This window comes from Bos indicus x Bos taurus, chromosome 1, assembly GCF_003369695.1.
Source record: "Bos indicus x Bos taurus breed Angus x Brahman F1 hybrid chromosome 1, Bos_hybrid_MaternalHap_v2.0, whole genome shotgun sequence".
Classification (NCBI taxonomy): Eukaryota; Metazoa; Chordata; class Mammalia; order Artiodactyla; family Bovidae; genus Bos; species Bos indicus x Bos taurus.
Genome location: NC_040076.1, coordinates 66,435,866 through 66,452,976, shown reverse-complemented (window position 1 = coordinate 66,452,976; position 17,111 = coordinate 66,435,866). Strand labels below are relative to the sequence as shown.

The 17,111-nt window shown below is 40.1% G+C and overlaps 1 protein-coding gene and 1 pseudogene across 3 annotated transcripts in view; one reads left to right on the top strand and one right to left on the bottom strand.

Moving 5' to 3' along the window:
• The window catches only part of CASR (calcium sensing receptor), an 89,359-nt gene that overhangs the window by 30,958 nt on the left and 41,290 nt on the right, over window positions 1-17,111 (bottom strand). For all 3 annotated transcript variants that reach the window (XM_027533910.1, XM_027533993.1, XM_027534074.1), the window contains exon 2: window positions 1,410-1,833. In XM_027533910.1, the coding sequence (XP_027389711.1) occupies window positions 1,410-1,597 (188 nt within the window). In that variant the 5' untranslated portion in view covers window positions 1,598-1,833. The remainder of the gene's footprint in view (window positions 1-1,409; window positions 1,834-17,111) is intronic.
• Window positions 7,696-12,003, top strand: LOC113897733 (annotated as a pseudogene).

Genomic DNA, 17,111 nt, shown 5'->3' with positions numbered 1-17,111 from the left:
CAAAACATCTATACTGCTAAACTGATTTTCCTATCTTTGTGTGTGTGTGTGTGTGTGCATGTGTGTGCTCTGTTGCTCAGTTATGTGTGATTCTTTGCAACCCCGTGGACGATAGCCTGCCAGGCTCCTCTGTCCACGGAATTTTCCAGGCAAGAATACTGGAGTGGGTTGCCATTTCCTCCTCCAATCTTTCTTTAATACAATTAATATATACATATTACTTCAGGGCAAGCTCTTACGTGATCTCAGCTATGTATGTGGTACCTGCACAACTCTGTCCTCTAGGGTACAACAAAGAGGATATGTGTCCTCATGGATTGTGTGAAGGTTATAAGCAGCAGCATCAAAACTCTGCACTTAGCTTTTCTGCACTCATAAAAAAATGTGAGAATGTTATCTAATTTGTGAACCCTCATTAGAACATGAGCAGAAAACCAGTTTTGCTGGAACAATTGTAGCTTTCATTTTCATTTTCTAGCTATCAGAAAGACAAAGGAGAAGTGCTGGATCCCATCTGGAAGTTATAAGTTTCAAGAGAAAGTGCTCTTCTCTCTCAGAAGATGGGTCAAGGCTTGAGGTGCAGTAACGGTCTCTGATGTTCAGATTAAGGGTGGTGATATACAGCCTACTGTCCTCTGCAGAAGTCAGACACTATTTGAAGGAATTGTGCCCAGTGTTAGATGCCATAAGAGGAGTCATGATAAATTAGGGAACATTAGACAGAGGGCATCCAGAGTGGTGAGGGTCTGAAAATCATGCCCTGAAATAATTATTTAGAAAACCGAGACTACTAGGTCTGGAAAAGAAATGATTCAAGAGGGCATGTTAGCTGTCTTCTAATGGCTGAAGAGAGAGTCCATGAGGGAGTTAGATGGATTCTGTGTTAGCAGGGCGATTTCAGCTTTCTATAAGACTTTCTAATAGGAGTGGTTCCAAATGTTATGGGCTGCATTTTGAAGATGCCTGGGTCATGCCAGTCACTGAAGCTTCTTTCAACTTTAAAATCCTTAAAAAAATCAGAGTGAGGCAGCCAACACTCAATTATGACCATTGGGAGCACTTAAGGTCAATGGGAGGTTTTACTACTCAGGTTTGCAAAAACCTACAATAAATTTCTTTCTAGGTACTTAATCTTCCATTAAGCAACACTGCTTCCAGATGAACAATCATGACTCAGTTACCCAGTGACCGAGCACAGGCTCCAACAGCCAATGGATTTTTCTATTTAATATCTTTGACATTTGATTTTTAGAAAAATTTCTTTTAAAAAAATGAGGGGAGGGGATAATAAGCAACAGCATGATGACTAATCACCATTTTTGAAAAGAGAACCAACTTTGAAAAAATTATTTTGGGTTTGGTACAGCTTTTTTCTAACCACCCAGAGAAGAAGCAACTTCTGACGTTACCTGATACACTCCACGGACTCCGGCCTCGACTTTAGATCCTGATCTTTCGCTGCAACCCCAAAATGAATAGGAAAGAGCCCCCCGAGGATAATGTCCCCTTTCTTTTGGGCTCGTTGGTCAGGCCCATAGGCGGAAGTGCACCAGGTAGAAAAAGCCAAGAGGATCCAACAGCAGCTATAAAGTGCCATAGTTCTGCTTTCTCTCCAGGAAGAGGGACTCAAGCGCTGGTGGTCTGGGGGCCCCTGAGGACTTTCCCCCTTGGTGCGACTCACTCCCTGCAGTGGGGGCACATGTCTACAGAATTAATAGAATGGAACCGTGGGGTTTGACTTTCCATTTCTGCCTTCTCCATTGCAGACTAGTGAAGTGGGTGGCTCTTGAGTCTTCAGAAGTCACATCATGCAGAGATCGTGTGTAGTACTTTCTAAAAAAAAGAGAGGCAAAATGAATTCAACTAAGCCTCAATCCCATGTTAGGATGACTGCAACAGAAGTGGCTCAGTATTTCCATTTAGAGAGGCAGGTGGGGAGGGCATCGCTTAGAGGCTCATGTTTATAGCAATTCATGTAAGATACAGAAAACTTCACTTGCCATATTCAGAGCAGAACTGTGTTTAAAGAGGCCACTGATAAACTAAAGCTTCACTGATGTTGCCACTGAATTTTAATCCATTCATTCTTCCCTATGAATAATGCTTAGAACTGGCTTAGTGGTAGCTGTTCCTTGTATTATAATATTATTAATGCTCTTTTATTCAGTATACATGTTTTTATGGAAAATATAGAGTGGGTCATATTTAAGTTTAGATCTGACTATAAGTCAAACAAAAATGTCAGAGAAGGCCACTTATTTTTATTTATTATGGTAGTCTCCCATTTTGGGGCCTCTTCATCCCAGATCTATGGTTTCGGTTTGTAAAATGATACTCCATAAACCTTTGAAGAGCAGTTCTTGTAAAGGATGCAGATAAATCAAGGGTCTGATTATGTTCTACCAGACTCTACAGCTGGATCTAGGGAATGGTCCTTCTGCCTTAGCACCATTATCCTAGTAGGAGCTCTCTGCTTCTCACTTTACACTCTGTCTCACCCTTTCTGTGGGTCAACTTCCAATCACCAATTACATGTTGATTACACAGCCTCTCCTGAGGCTCAGGCCAGGCTCAGGCCCAAGCACTGTAACTGTGAGCTGGGCATCTCCACCCCAATGTCCCACAGGTGCTTCCAACTTGACAAATTCTAAACTCACCTTCCTCTCAACCTTGTTCCTTCTCCTGTTTTCTGGCTCAACAAATAACATGCTATCCACAAAGACACAAAATAAGGACTCCTCACTACCTCCTCCCTCTTCTCATGACTGTCTTTCACATTCAAATAGTTACCATGTTCTATAGACTCTACTTCCTAAATGTCATTGGAATGCACCTGCTGTTTCCCATTCCCAAGGCCATCTTAAGTCCACCAGCATTTCTTATCTGGATTTGTGCAATTATTTCCTAACTGGTCTTCCTGTCTCTGGTTTTGTCCCTTTGCAATCCACCTTTGCAAGTCTTTGGATGCCATGGAACAAGTGGTTTGGAGCACAGGCTCTGGAGTTAAACCTGGCTTTGAATCATAGTTCCAACCATTTGACTTTGGAAAAGTTACTTAACCTCTGAACTCAATAAAATAATGCATGGAGAGCCATTAGCACAGTGTAACTAGTAAACTCACAGGAAACACCAGCTGTAATGAATACCTTTCCAGTCTCACTCTTGCTAGTCTTCCCTTTGAACTCCACACTGCAGCCTCACTGAACTTCCATTATATCCTCAAGTACAGGCCTTTTTAAAAATCCTTAGACCTCACATATGCCATTCCCCTACCATGATCCCTCTGGCCTAAACTTTGCCTGGAAAACATCTTCTTGTCTTTCAGCTTTCAGACATCCATAACTGAACTCCTGTGGGCCAGACACAGCCTTGTACCAAGATGTGTGTCCAGCTTGGGAGTGGAGCACAGGTTGGATTTCTAGCCACACTAACCCCTCAGTTGTGCAGTGAGCAACTCAGAGGATTCTTCAGGGTCTCTTAGATTAGGTAGGTCCACCTGTTACAGTTTTTTATATCTTGTATCTTGGAGTTCCAGTCTTGGAAAACTGATCATACTTTATTATAATCAGATGCATAAATGTCTGATTTCAGACTCCAAGCTCTTAACCATGGTCATATACAGCCCCAGCCCCTTAGGAGCCCACCTCCTTCTCCAGTAGTCACTCTAGCAGAGGGTGCTGAGCCCCCATTGGAAGGAGCACCCCAGCAGATACTCAACATTCACAGAATTGTCTCCAATAACGTCTGAACATCCATGACCATCCTAGTTCTATGTCTCCAGTCCTGCTCTCAGACTTTTGGCTTCATTTCTTGTCCTTGGTCATATATTCATTCATACATTTAATAAGTACATGTGCTAAGGACTGGAAATATAAAGGTGCCGCACACAAGGATGTTCTCTACCCTCAGGAGCTCCTCAACCAGTGGGCAGAATCTACTTCAACATTCAGAGGTAAACTACACGCACACACACACACAATAGTAACTTTGTTTCCAGTGATTACATTCAACTTTGCTCACCAGCACTTAGCACAACGTCTGAAATAGGAATTGCTGAATAAATGTTTGTTGATTGAATGCATATACAGGAAAGTACTTCGGAAAAAGATAGAAACTAGCATCATGTCAGGTCCTTTAAACATCCAAAGTATTTTGAACCTCACAATGGTGAAGAGGGCAATACCAATTCCACTTTCTAGATGGGGAAATGGATTACTCATGTGAGAAATTCTGGTGCTTGAATTAAGAATGACTCAAGAACTCAGAATTTTAAGAAATCCTGTGTGGTGTACTTTATGAGGAAAGGGGACATTATAACTTGCTAGGGGAAGTCTCTGAGACCTGTTAGATTTTTCCTGTGAAAGATTAACTACCTGGAGAAGTTTATTAACTTCATTAGTACATTCAACAGAAAATTTATGGCAAGTAATAGATAAAGTAGAGATTTTGGGTCAATTTACAGCAGTTAATTCCACGAGTCTAATGTGGTTTCCAAACTACCCTTTTTAGTCTAATTACCGGGGTCTAATTGTTTCAAAGCTGAGAATCATTTTATACCCTTCTTCCCCCTTACCTCCCACATCCAAATATATTGTTCCATTGACTCTACCATCTCTTTCCACTCCGTTTTTCCTTCTTGATTCTTGTTGCCACTGCTTTAGCTAGACTACCATTGCCCCACCACCCCCAACTTCTTTGTTGCAAAAGTTTTCTTTTATTTCCACCTCATTCCTCCTAACCCCTACATATTGACAATCACAGAAGTATCAAGTGTGATCCTAGCACAGAGGATTAACTATTGGGTTCATCATTGTGACTTTAGCTTGTAATAATTCAAATGCAAAAGTTCTGAATAATCACTAACATTTCAGTTGTAGGATCTATGGTAGGGACTTTGAATTGTATCCCTCATATTATACTCCTTTTATGGCACAGTAAAATAGTTTTTACCTGGATAAGGTTGTTCAGAATAAAGACTACTTTCTCCATAATTATGTGTGGTCATATAACTACATTATAATTATGTGTGCCATATGACTACGCTTTAGCCAATGGGACGTAAGCTGAAGTACCCTGTAGCAGCTAACTATGCTTAAGAAAACTACGAAACTATGCTTAAGAAAGAGTTGGTGTTTGTTCTTTGTTATTTCATCTCCCCCTATGCTTAAGAAAGAGTTGGAAATTATGCTTAAGAAAGAGTTGGTGTTTGTTCTTTGTTATTTCATTTCGCCCTTCCTCTGTTCTGCTGCATGGAGGTGGATGTGACAGCTGGAGCCTATCTTGAACCATGAACCATATCCCAGGGAATGATGGTGCCATGACCTGAGGATTTCATGAAGCAGAATCTCAGGCTGTTCCTGAATTTTTACATGACAGAGAAAGAAAGCTTCTAGCTGGTTAAGCTATGTTATGTGTATATATATATATATATATATATATATGTTATGTATATATATATGTATGTATGAATGTATATATATATATATAGGCAGCTATGTTAACAGTTGGTTTCTCTTGGTGGTTCAGTAGTAAAAGAATCTGCCTGCCAATGCAGGAGATGCAGGAGAGCCCAGTTTGATCCCTGGGTTGGGAAGATCCCCTGGAGGAGGAAATGGCAACCCACTCCAGTATTCTGGCCTGGAAAATCCCATGGACGAGGAACCTGGTGGGCTACAGCCCACAGAGTTGCAAAGAGTTGGACACAACTGAGTGATTAAGCAGCACATGCACGATATTAACAGTGTCTTATCCAAGAGTCACAAATAAACTCATTTGTTCTCCTCACTATAAGTTCATTTCACCTAAATCGTATATAATCATGTTTACCTCCAGCAAAAAGTATCTCAAACACAAGCTGAAGCTAGTATTTCTTCTTTATCTCAATGGCAGACAGAAGAAGAAGAAATGACTCAGACTAGCTGGTTTTAATTTAGAAGGTCCTTGAAGTCGTGAGTGTTTCAGTACTTCCAGGTGATTGATTATCATTGAGCTCCTCATCCAAGAGACTTGGGATGGGAGGTCAGAGCAGACTGGTCTATGGTTCCACAAGTTCATGAGCTTCTAAATTCATGCAATTACTTATTCACTCAAAAAACATTGATTGAGCTCCTCTATTTGCTAACCAGTCCATCCTAAAGGAGATCAGTCCTGGGTGTTCACTGGAGGGACTGATGCTAAAGCTGAAACTCCAGTACTTTGGCCACCTCATGGGAAGAGTTGACTCAATGGAAAGGACCCTGATGCTGGGAGGGATTCGGGGCAGGAGGAGAAGGGGATGACAGAGGATGAGATGGCTGGATGGCATCACCGACTCGATGGACATGAGTCTCAGTGAACTCTGGGAGTTGGTGATGGACAGGGAGGCCTGGCGTGCTGTGATTCATGGGGTCGCAAAGAGTCGGACACGACTGAGCGACTGAACTAAACTGAGGGAGTGCAAGGTATTAAGGAAAGAAAGTTGAGATTGTTGTCGTCAAGGCGCTCAAGGTTTAAAAGGAGACAGGATGGTGTATTATAATTACAGTGATACAAATGCTAAGAAGAAGAATGAATTAAGCATTGAGAAAGTACACAGGGAGGCGTGACATTCTTTCTGGTGACTGCCTTGAGACAAAATTAATTCACAGTGGGGGCTGGAAGCTTCAAGGGGGTGGGGCCTGTCTCTTTTCCCCATTGTAAACTGGCACCAAGCACAGTGCCTAGAACTTAGTAGATGCTCCACAGATATTTGCTGAATGAATAAATGAAGCATAACCAGTTAAAACTAGGGACTGGTTGGGCAATTCTAGGATGGAACAGGGAAGGGGTTAACCCACAAGACTGAAAGTTCCCAAGGGAAGGGGCTTCAGGATCACAGTTGCATCCCCAGCATGGAACCAGGAACCTGGTACTGAATGGGTGCCCCCAAAATACCTGTTGAACTTGGCATTTGTCCAAAAAGTTGGATGGCTCATCCAAATTCCAGAGTCAAGGACAAATTAACACAGGACAGTGAGGCGAGGTTAGGGGGTCAACCCAGAAACACTTCAATTTTCATAAAAGAAATCTTGGCTCTTTTAAATGGCTTTAACATTTTGAGAAATTCTGTACTCTAGAGGAGAATGGTTTTGTCCACATTTCAATGAGAGAAAACAGAGGCACAGACCTTCTGAACATAAAATCACTTAGTAAATGAGAAGCACAACAAGCTCAGAAACTACAATTTCTCAACTCCCAGCCTGCAGAAATAAGAATTCTAGGTTGCCTAGAAAAAAGGTGATTATGGAACCCAAATAGATTTCCAATAGAGATCACTTATCATTTTTCTTCCTAGGGCAAGTACACGGATTTGTCTCTGGTTTATTGTACTGTAATCTTTGCCCTCTTTCGTCATTCTGATTTTGAAGAATACTAACAGTAAGCTGTGAAGCCACCACTGCAGAAAGATGAAACGTGTATGTTTTAATGGGGGTGAACAGGAAGGAAAAACCTGAGAAAGTTCAACTGATAATCACAAAACCCCATGGAGCTGGTTCTGGTTACAGACTTTTTACCTCTTGCTGAGGACACATCCACAATGTGGGTTATTATAAGCACCTGATACACATTTGCCAAAGAATTAGAGACCTCTTATCTGTGATCACCGATGTGACTGATCTCAGTTCTGTGTCAGACTTCACTCTTTCTATATGAGAGCAGGGGACACCTTGTTTTACCATGAGGGCCCTCTTTCAGCACCGCGGGAGCACAGACTGCTGGGTCACACTCGGCTGCCTTTCTCCAGCCCTGCTCGCCACTGCCCACCAGCTGCACAGGTTCTTACCCTCCATCTCCCTGACGACAGGTGTGACTTTTGAAGAGTCCATGCCTCATTTAGCTCTGGTAATGGCTTAATTGAGTCGGAAAATGCAAGGACAGGAGCGTGATAAAAAACCAGCTGAGTTGGGTTCCTGTTAGTCATTGGAAAAAACTACCAGGGAAGGGACAAGAAAGGAAGGATGGACTGGAGTGGGGAGGAGCAGCATGGGGTGCCGAGCAAAGTGGGGCAGAGAGCTCAGACAAAGCAAATAAAGAAGATTAATAGGAGAGGAAATGGACATTCATTAATGTTGTACTATGAGCTCCTTGATGCAGGGTCTGGGACCTGGAGGGGTTCCGTGAATGACTGAATGACTATGTGTGTGGAGGGCCCAGGGCATGATACACTGTCTTAGAAGTTTACAAAACTATTGCAAAAAGAGACAGAAGAAGAAAAAATAGAATGAGAGTTGAGGGGGGTGAAAATTCCAAGTTAAAAAATGACAAGAAATGCTCATTTCTCTGGTTGAGAATCTCGTGAGTTGAAAATAAGTGGACACTGGCTTTGGGCTTTGATTTTGCCTGTTCTGTTCCATGGCAGAACTGAATGAGTTCCTGGGGGTGTGAGACACAAGTTACGAAATTCCTTGTTCTGAAATGTTTCCTTTAAGAAAGCTCTGCTGATAGATGTGTGGACACCCTCAGACTTAGTGAAATGTTTCAGGTGAAAAGTAAAGACATGCAAGTCATGTTTCTATAGAGAAAATGCCAGAGCCTCAAGTCCTATGTGAAAGAACTATTTCTGTTGAGTAATGTCTCAGTATTGCCTTTCAAAATCTCAGGGAACCCTGACAACCCAGGGTGGCATTTTTCAGCTTTGTTCCCCAAGATGATCTGCCACCACAAAGTATTCTTCGGGTAAAATAAGGTTGTGTATTTTATGCCACAAGGGCACATTCACCTCCCCAAAGCTCTGATAAGTCTTGCAGTAAAGAAAGCTGCTTCACTTTAACCCACTCATTTCCAGATTTATTTCAGCCTGGGACACTTTTCTCCCTTCAGGACACTTGTTACAATGCTGTGAAGTACAGGCTGGAGAAGTGCTGATGTAGGTGAAAGCATAAAACCCTTCACCTGAGCCTTTCCCATTCTCTCTGGATGCATTTTTGAATGAGGAGGTATGTCTGCCTCTCCCTGGACCTAGCATTTTTTGTAACCCCAGCTATGAAATTCCAAAAGATAATACCGGGGAAAGGAAGGATTGAGGTGGAGAGGTGAGCACTGACACATATTAGAGTCATTTTCTGGTTTTGAGCATATATGCCTTCTCTCTCCTCCTAAGGGAATATTTCTGCTGAACTCAATAAACTTGCACACCCAGCCCTTCTCTCTCCTACTTGCAGCTCTTCTGGCCTCAAAACTGTGTCCCCCTACAAGACCATGGGAACATGCATTGGTGTGCTGGCAAACCAGCTCTTTGAAGGCCAAGTGAAAAACAAAAACAAACCCCCAAATGCCCTGATTTGTAGTGTTTACTGAACATTCCCACCATGGCTGAATTCAAGCTACCAATGGCTTAACAAACAACTTGCATAAATCCTGGATATTTAACCACGGGCTCTTGTGAAGCACTAGAATCTACTGAAGCATACCACTCGGACACATCTCTAAGTAAACGGAATCCTGGTCTTTGGCAAAACTGCCCAAATTACTTTATAGACATTATGAATCTTTTATCTGCTGTTTCCCTCTCTGCTCCAACTGCGAGCTGCAAGGAAGCTGCAAGCCAAATTTGTGGCCTCATTCTAGCTAAGATAGACGCTGCTGCTAAGCTGTTAAGTCACTTTAGTTGTGTCCGACTCTGTGCGACCCCAGAGACGGCAGCCCACCAGGCTCCCCCATCCCTGGGATTCTCCAGGCAAGAACACTGGAGTGGGTTGCCATGAAAGTGAAAAGTGAAAGTGAAGTCACTCAGTCATGTCTGACTCCTAGTGACCCCATGGACTGCAGCCTACCAGGCTCCTCAGTCCATGGGATTTTCCAGGCAAGGGTACTGGAGTGGGGTTGCCATAAGTTTGCTAGATGATACCAAATTGCTTTCAGAAGTGATTATACTTATCTTTTTTACTTATCTTTTCATGGTCACCATATTATCCAACTAGATTGTTAGCTATTTAAGACAGAGATAGATCTGATACTATTTTTGCCTAGAAACATTAGGCATTTAATAAATATTCATTAATTAATTGACTCACTGATTGGTATTAAAAAGAAAATTTGAGGGATTCTTTTGGTATTTTCACAATAAGAAGATGATCCATGGGAAAATCAAATGTAAGAATGTTTCGTTCACTACCACAGTTGTTGGGATGGGCTTGATTATGATCCTGAGGAAAGCTTAAATTCTTCAAGATCAAAGACTAGGTGCCTTTTCATCCAAATGGAATATTGTGATAAAGGTACGTTGGAGCAATGGATTGACAAGAGAAGAGGCAAGGAACCAGACAAACATTTGGCTTTGGAGTTCTTTCAACAAATAACAACAGGAGTACATTATATACATTCAGAACAGTTAATTCATAGAGACCTTAAGCCAAGTAACATATTTTTAGTAGCTATGAACCAAATCAAGATTGGAGACTTTGGACTTGTTACATACCTGAAAAATGATGAAATGTGGACAAGTAAAAAGGAAACTTTAAGATACATGAGCCCAGAACAGCTTTCTTCCGTGAAAGACTATGGAAATGAAGTGGACATCTATGCTTTGGGGCTGATTCTTACAGAACTTCTTCATATATGTCCCACTTATTTAGAAACAGCGAAGTTATTTGACGATCTAAGGAGTGGCAACTTAGACGTATCTGATGACCAAGAAAAAGATCTTGGAGAAATTACTCTCAGTGGACCCCAAGAAACGACCTACCACATCTGAGATACTGAAGACTTTGAAGGAGTGGAATAATGTTACAGAAAAAAGGAAACGAAACACATGTTAGATACTTAAAAAAGTATCCTGCTTCTGAGAATTCCATTTTCCTGTCAGTGTCTAAAATCTGCTTGGGAATATTGATGGTATTTATCTTCTATTTTCATTTTTTCTCTTAATTTTTTTTTTGCCACATTTGAAGAAAGGTTTACATTTTTTCTTACTTCAGATAGAAACTAGAAGCGTGCATTTTTGTGTTCTAATATTATTTGTGGTATTGCTTTTTCTTATTTCTTACTGCTCTTGTTTCACTCCAATTTCCTCACCATGTTAAATCTTTCATTTTTATAAACGGTGATGGGAATATAAACACACAAACAAATGCATGAATCTGGTGTTTTGCTGCAGGCAATAAGTGTCCCCAGGTGAAACTCCCTGTGTAAGTAGGAAGAAGGGGCCTGGGAAAGTCATTATTTCCTCACTGAGTGAGTAGATTTAAACAGACTGGGACACCAGGACATTAGTTTAAAATAAACTACAGAATTTTAGAGGTAGACGGGACCTGGGAAGTTTATCTAGTTTATACTGAAGCCTTCTGACTCACTGATGTTTGGATTGTGGTGGCCAGTTTTATCACGCATAGGAACTTGAACTCAGAACTCACTGAAAAAACTCATTGTAAGGTTTAGTAATGAAAAGGAAGTAATTTTCTTTCTTTCTTTCTTTTTTCTGATTTGTCAGTGTACCCTAATATGTCTTAGTATTATTTTAGGTCTTTGAAAGATTAAACTTACTTTCAGTTACAGTCTGAAATCTATTGTGGGAATTCTCATAGTTTTAATTGGACCTCAGGTGCACAAAATTGGATTATCCATGGTTGGTGACACAGCCTCATCATTGGCCCTTGGTCCTTTTTTATTTCTTTATTATTTTGATTTTTTTTTTCTGTTCTTATATCTTTCCCATTTTTTCATCAGAGTTTTGGTCTTTTCTTCTCAAATTTTAAGAGTTCTTTATATATTACAGATTAGCCCTGTATCTGTGATATATGTTGCAAATGTTTTCTAATTTGGCAGCTCTTTTTTGATTTTACCCTACCATGCAATTTAAAAAAACACTTTCATGTAGCCAAATTTATGAATTATATCTTTTACTGCCATTGGATTTTGAGTCAATGTTAGAAAGCTTTTCCTTACATTGAGTTTATAGAGAAATTCACCATATTTTTTCTAGTTTATTAAATTATTTTCAATCAATTTCTTTTTTACATTTAGTTTCCTAAAGAGTGTGGAGTTTATTTTAGTATACGGTGTAAGGTATGGATCTTTTTTTTTCCCCTGCTGTATCCCTGTCCATCTTTTATTTATTTGTTTATTTTTGGCTGCACTGTGTTGTCATTGCTGCACAGGCTTTCCTCTAGTTGTGTTAAACTGGGGCCACTCTCCAGCTGCAATGCGGGGGCTTCTCATTGCAGCGGCCTCTCCTGTTGTGGAGCACTGGCTGTAGCGTGCACGGGCTCGGTAGTTGTGGCTCCAGGGCTCTAGAGCACAGGCTCTATAATTGTGGTGCATGGGATTAGTTGCTCTGTGGCCTGTAGGATCTTCCTGGACCAGGGATTGAACCAGTGCCTCCTGCACCGGCAGGCAGGTTCTTAACCTCTGAGCCATCAGGGAAGCCCTAAAGTTTGAATTTTATCTCTTTTCCAAGTGGCTGCCTCCTTGTGCCAGCAATAGTTATTAGAAAGCCCATCTTCACTTCCATGATTTAAAATACCACATTTATTATCTCCATATTTATTCAGATATACTTCAGGTCTTTCTATTCTATTCTACTGGTCTATAGGTCTATTTTGGCAGTTAGGTTCAGTTCAGTTCAGTTGCTCAGTCGTGTCCGACTCTTTGCGACCCCATGAATTGCAGCACGCCAGGCCTCCCTGCCCATCACCAACTCCTGGAGTTCACTCAGACTCATGTCCATTGAGTCGGTGATGCCATCCAGCCATCTCATGCTCTGTTGTCCCCTTCTCCTCCTGCCCCCAATCCCTCCCAGCATCAGAGTCTTTTCCCATGAGTCAACTCTTCGCATGAGGTGGCCAAAGTACTGGAGTTTCAGCTTTAGCATCATTCCTTCCAAAGAAATCCCAGAGCTGATCTCCTTTAGAATGGACTGGTTGGATCTCCTTGCAGTCCAAGGGACTCTCAAGAGTCTTCTCCAACACCACAGTTCAAAAGCATCAAGTCTTCGGCATTCAGCTTTCTTCACAGTCCAACTCTCACATCCATACATGACCACAGGAAAAACTATAGCCTTGACTAGATGGACCTTTGTTGGCAAAGTAATGTCTCTGCTTTTGAATATGCTATCTAGGTTGGTCATTACTTTCCTTCCAAGGAATAGTACATTATTTTCATTATGGGAACGTATAGTATAGTTTCACCTAGTACAGTTTGATACCTGGTAGACTGGTCCACCTTTGTGGCTTGTATTTCTTAGTGTGTTCCAGCTATTACTGCAAGTTTTTCCTTAAGAACTTTAGCATCAACTTGTCAGTTCCACAAATAGCTTGTAACTATTTTTACTGGGATTGTGTTTCACCTTTATGATGATGAATTGTCCTATCTAAGAACAGAAATGCCTTACCTTTTGTTTAGGTCTAATTTTCGAGTGTTTCATCGTTTAGGTTTTGCACATTTTTGTCAAGTTTATTCCTAAGTATTTAATCCCCTTTGTTATTATAAAGGATCTTCCTTTACAATTATGTCCTTAAGCTGATCATTGTTTGTGTCTGTGAAAGCTATTGTGTTTCATATATCAATTATATATCAGATACCTTGCTGAGTTCTTTTACCATTTAAATTTGCTTTACTGTTCACTGATTCTGTAGTATCTTCTACAGATATTCTTTTTTCTTTCTTTCTTCCAACCAATTTTTTTTTTTTTGGCCACGCATGTGGAATCTTAATTCTTGTAGCAGGGATTGAACCTGCACCCTCTGCAGTGGAAGCACAGTGTCTTAACCACTGGACTACCAGGGAAGATCCTATTATTTCTTTTTTTTATTGAGACATAATTAACACATAACATTATATTAGTTCCAGATGTGTAACATAATGATTCATTTGGCATTTGTATATATTGTGGAATGATCACACAATAAGTTTCATTAACATCATCACCATTCATAGTCACAAGCTTTTTTTCCCTTGTAATGAAACTGTTAAGATCTACTTCATTAGCAACTTTCAAATATACAATACAGTATAATTAACTATTGTCCCCATGTTGTACATTACATTCCCATGACTTATTTATAACTGGAAGATTGTACCTTTTGACCAATTTCTTTTATTTCTTTATTGACCCACTTTTATTTCTTTATTGACCCACTTTTATTTCTTTACTTCTGAGTTACTTTTAATAATGAATAAAATCTATCATCCAAAACAAAGAACATCAGTAGAAACCTATGTTCCCCTCTTGTATACTGTTCTGCCTCCCTCCCACCAAAGAAACCATCACCCTAAACCATGCATTCATCATTTCTTTGCTTTCCTCCCCACCCTTACCCCCCAGAACACCTGCCTAAAGACTTTTAAAATCATAATAAAGCCTGGGAAGATGCACATCAAAATGGTGAGTGATTAGATCTCAGTGATGAGATTTGTATTTTTCCTTGGTTGTTTTTGTTTTTGAAAAAAAAAAAAGTATTACTTTTAAATCAAAGGAAGGCAGTATTGTAAATTTTTACTTAAAAGGATGGCAATACAAAACAAAAACATTTACCAGGAATGAAAAATATTGCAAAAAAGAGATTTTACTGAGATTTTACCATCTAGTTTTAGTATATATGGGCTTCCTGGGTAGCTCAGCTGGTAAAGAATCCGCCTGCAGTTCAGGAGACCTGTTTCAACTCCTGGGTTGGGAAGATCCCCTGGAGGAGGGCATGGCAATCCACTCAAGTATTCTTGCCTGGAGAATTCCCACGGACAGAGGAGCCTGGTGCACTACAGTCCATAGGGTCACGCAGAGTCAGACATGATGGAGTGACTAAGCACGCACACACTCAGTATATATACTCTGAAATACATTTTGAAAATATGCCTATGGATACTTTTACTTCTTCATATCCTCCATATTTTTTTTTCTTATTTTTAACTCTCATTTTTACTTCATCTCACTTCTATCTCTATCTCTCTCAAAATAAACTTTTAATTTATATCTAAGACATTAGATATGTACAAATCATAAGAAAACTGGCACAATGTAAACATATCCATGTAGGCAGCATTCAGATCCAGAAAAGAACCAGAATCCCTGAAGTCTCACTCATGATTCCTCCCAGTCATTACCCTTCACCCAAGGTAATCAGCAACCTGACCCCAGAGAAGGGCATAGCTACCCACTCTGGTATTCTTGCCTGGAGAATTCCATGGACAAAGGAGCCTGGTGGGCTACAAGTTCATGGGGTTACAAAGGATTGGACACAACTGAGTGTCTAACACTTGCACACTTCACAACCAACAGCCTGACCTCTTAAGATTACAAACCAGGGTTCCATATTTTTGAACTCTGTATAAATGGAATTATACAATATATACTTTTTTGTGTCTGCCTTTTGTCCAACATTGTTTTTGCAAGATTCATCTGCATTGTTATATGTAACCACAGTTTGTTTTTCTCACTGTTATATAGAATTTTATATGATTATATAATACATTATCCACCTGTTGATGAACTGTTTGGAGTTTTAATGAATAGTGCTGCTGTGAATATTATTGAATATGCCTTTTGGTGAAATATGTTGAGTATATACCTAGAAGTACAAATGTGGGGTCATAGAGTTTGTGTATGTTTAGCTCCAGTAGGTAATGCAAAAAGTTTTTAAAATGGTTGTAACCAGCTTATCTTCCCATCAGCAGCATATGAAAATTTCCACTGATCCATACCCTTGCCCACCCTTGGTATTGCCAGTCTTTTATATTGTGGTCATTTCTTGCTTTCCTTTTATATAGTGATATTGTGTCCATCTGTATTCCTAAAAAGTATTAAAATTGTTTTTAGTTTTGAATTTTATACAAGTGTATCATGCTGTAATCTTCTGAGACTTACTTTTTTGGCTTAATATTATATCAATAAGATTTGCCTATATGACTATGTTTTACTACGGTTCATCATTTGACTGCCGTATAATAGTCCACTGTGTGAATATATCACACTTATGCACTTTCCCACTGATGGGCATTTGGACTGTTGCAGTAAATGGCAATCCTTTCCTTCAAGTTTGCTCTAGGACTGTGCAGGACTCATGCAAGAGCTTAAGAAATTCTAAAGAAATTTGAAATGGATAACTGCTTTTAGCTTCTTGCACATTTATTTGCAAGGCCAAAAATGACATACCCTCAGTATTCTATCATCCTGCTTTCAAGAAGATGTTCTCCTCAAAGTTAATGAAAGTTACATACATTTAAAAAATTAGGGCTGTTTCCTCTTGCTTATTTTACCACTGCAATGAAAGACCAGAGGTAGAAAACTCAATCATTTAAAGGTAGAATAGAGTGGCTTCATTTTTTTCCAGGCTTAGCAACCCAAATTTCTTTCAAATGTTTCTGCTAAGGGTTATCTCAAATATTTTCTAAAGAGATAGTACACTCATATCCCATGGACTTTCTCTAACTCTTTTATGTCATTTTTTAGAGTATGCTAACAAAACTTGGTACCATGGTTGAGACTGACCTCAGGTTGGGGTGTACCACATCCCAGTCCTCCCATGACAGATCTCAGGATGCGTTTGCTGCCTTTTGCCCATAACTCCACACTCTAGCTGACTCACATCCACATTCTGTCATTTAGGTCCTCCTCATTTTTCTAATACACATTTGATTGAACAGTCCTATCCAAACTTACATTTGTATGTTTTAAATTCCCAAATATATCACAGTGCAACCATTAAAACTGAATATTATGTTATTATTGAAGAACTATTGCATCCTGTTAAGTTCATTTTGGATTTTGTTCCTATTTTTTAAGGACCATGTCTCCCTGTCAGGAAATGCCAGGAAAATTTTAAGGACTGAATAACTGGCCTCTCTAACTCTGTACAGAAGACTCATGAGCCATTATTAAAAAAAACAAATCCTACAACATGCCACTTTCCATTGCCCCTGTGAGAAGATGCTCCACTGTTAATGACACCTGCTGCTCTTCTGGAGAAAGCCTGTCTCAAAGTGATATACTTTCCCCAAATAAATCACATCTATGTTCCTATAAGCCTGACTTTGAAGCTGGAATATGCGACACATCCTCCCACATGGTGGAAACCCATTCAGTTGATTCTCTGTAATGTGGTACCCCTTAGGCAGAACTGTGACTGTATAAAGAGCTTCATATCTATCAGGCTGGGTGCAGG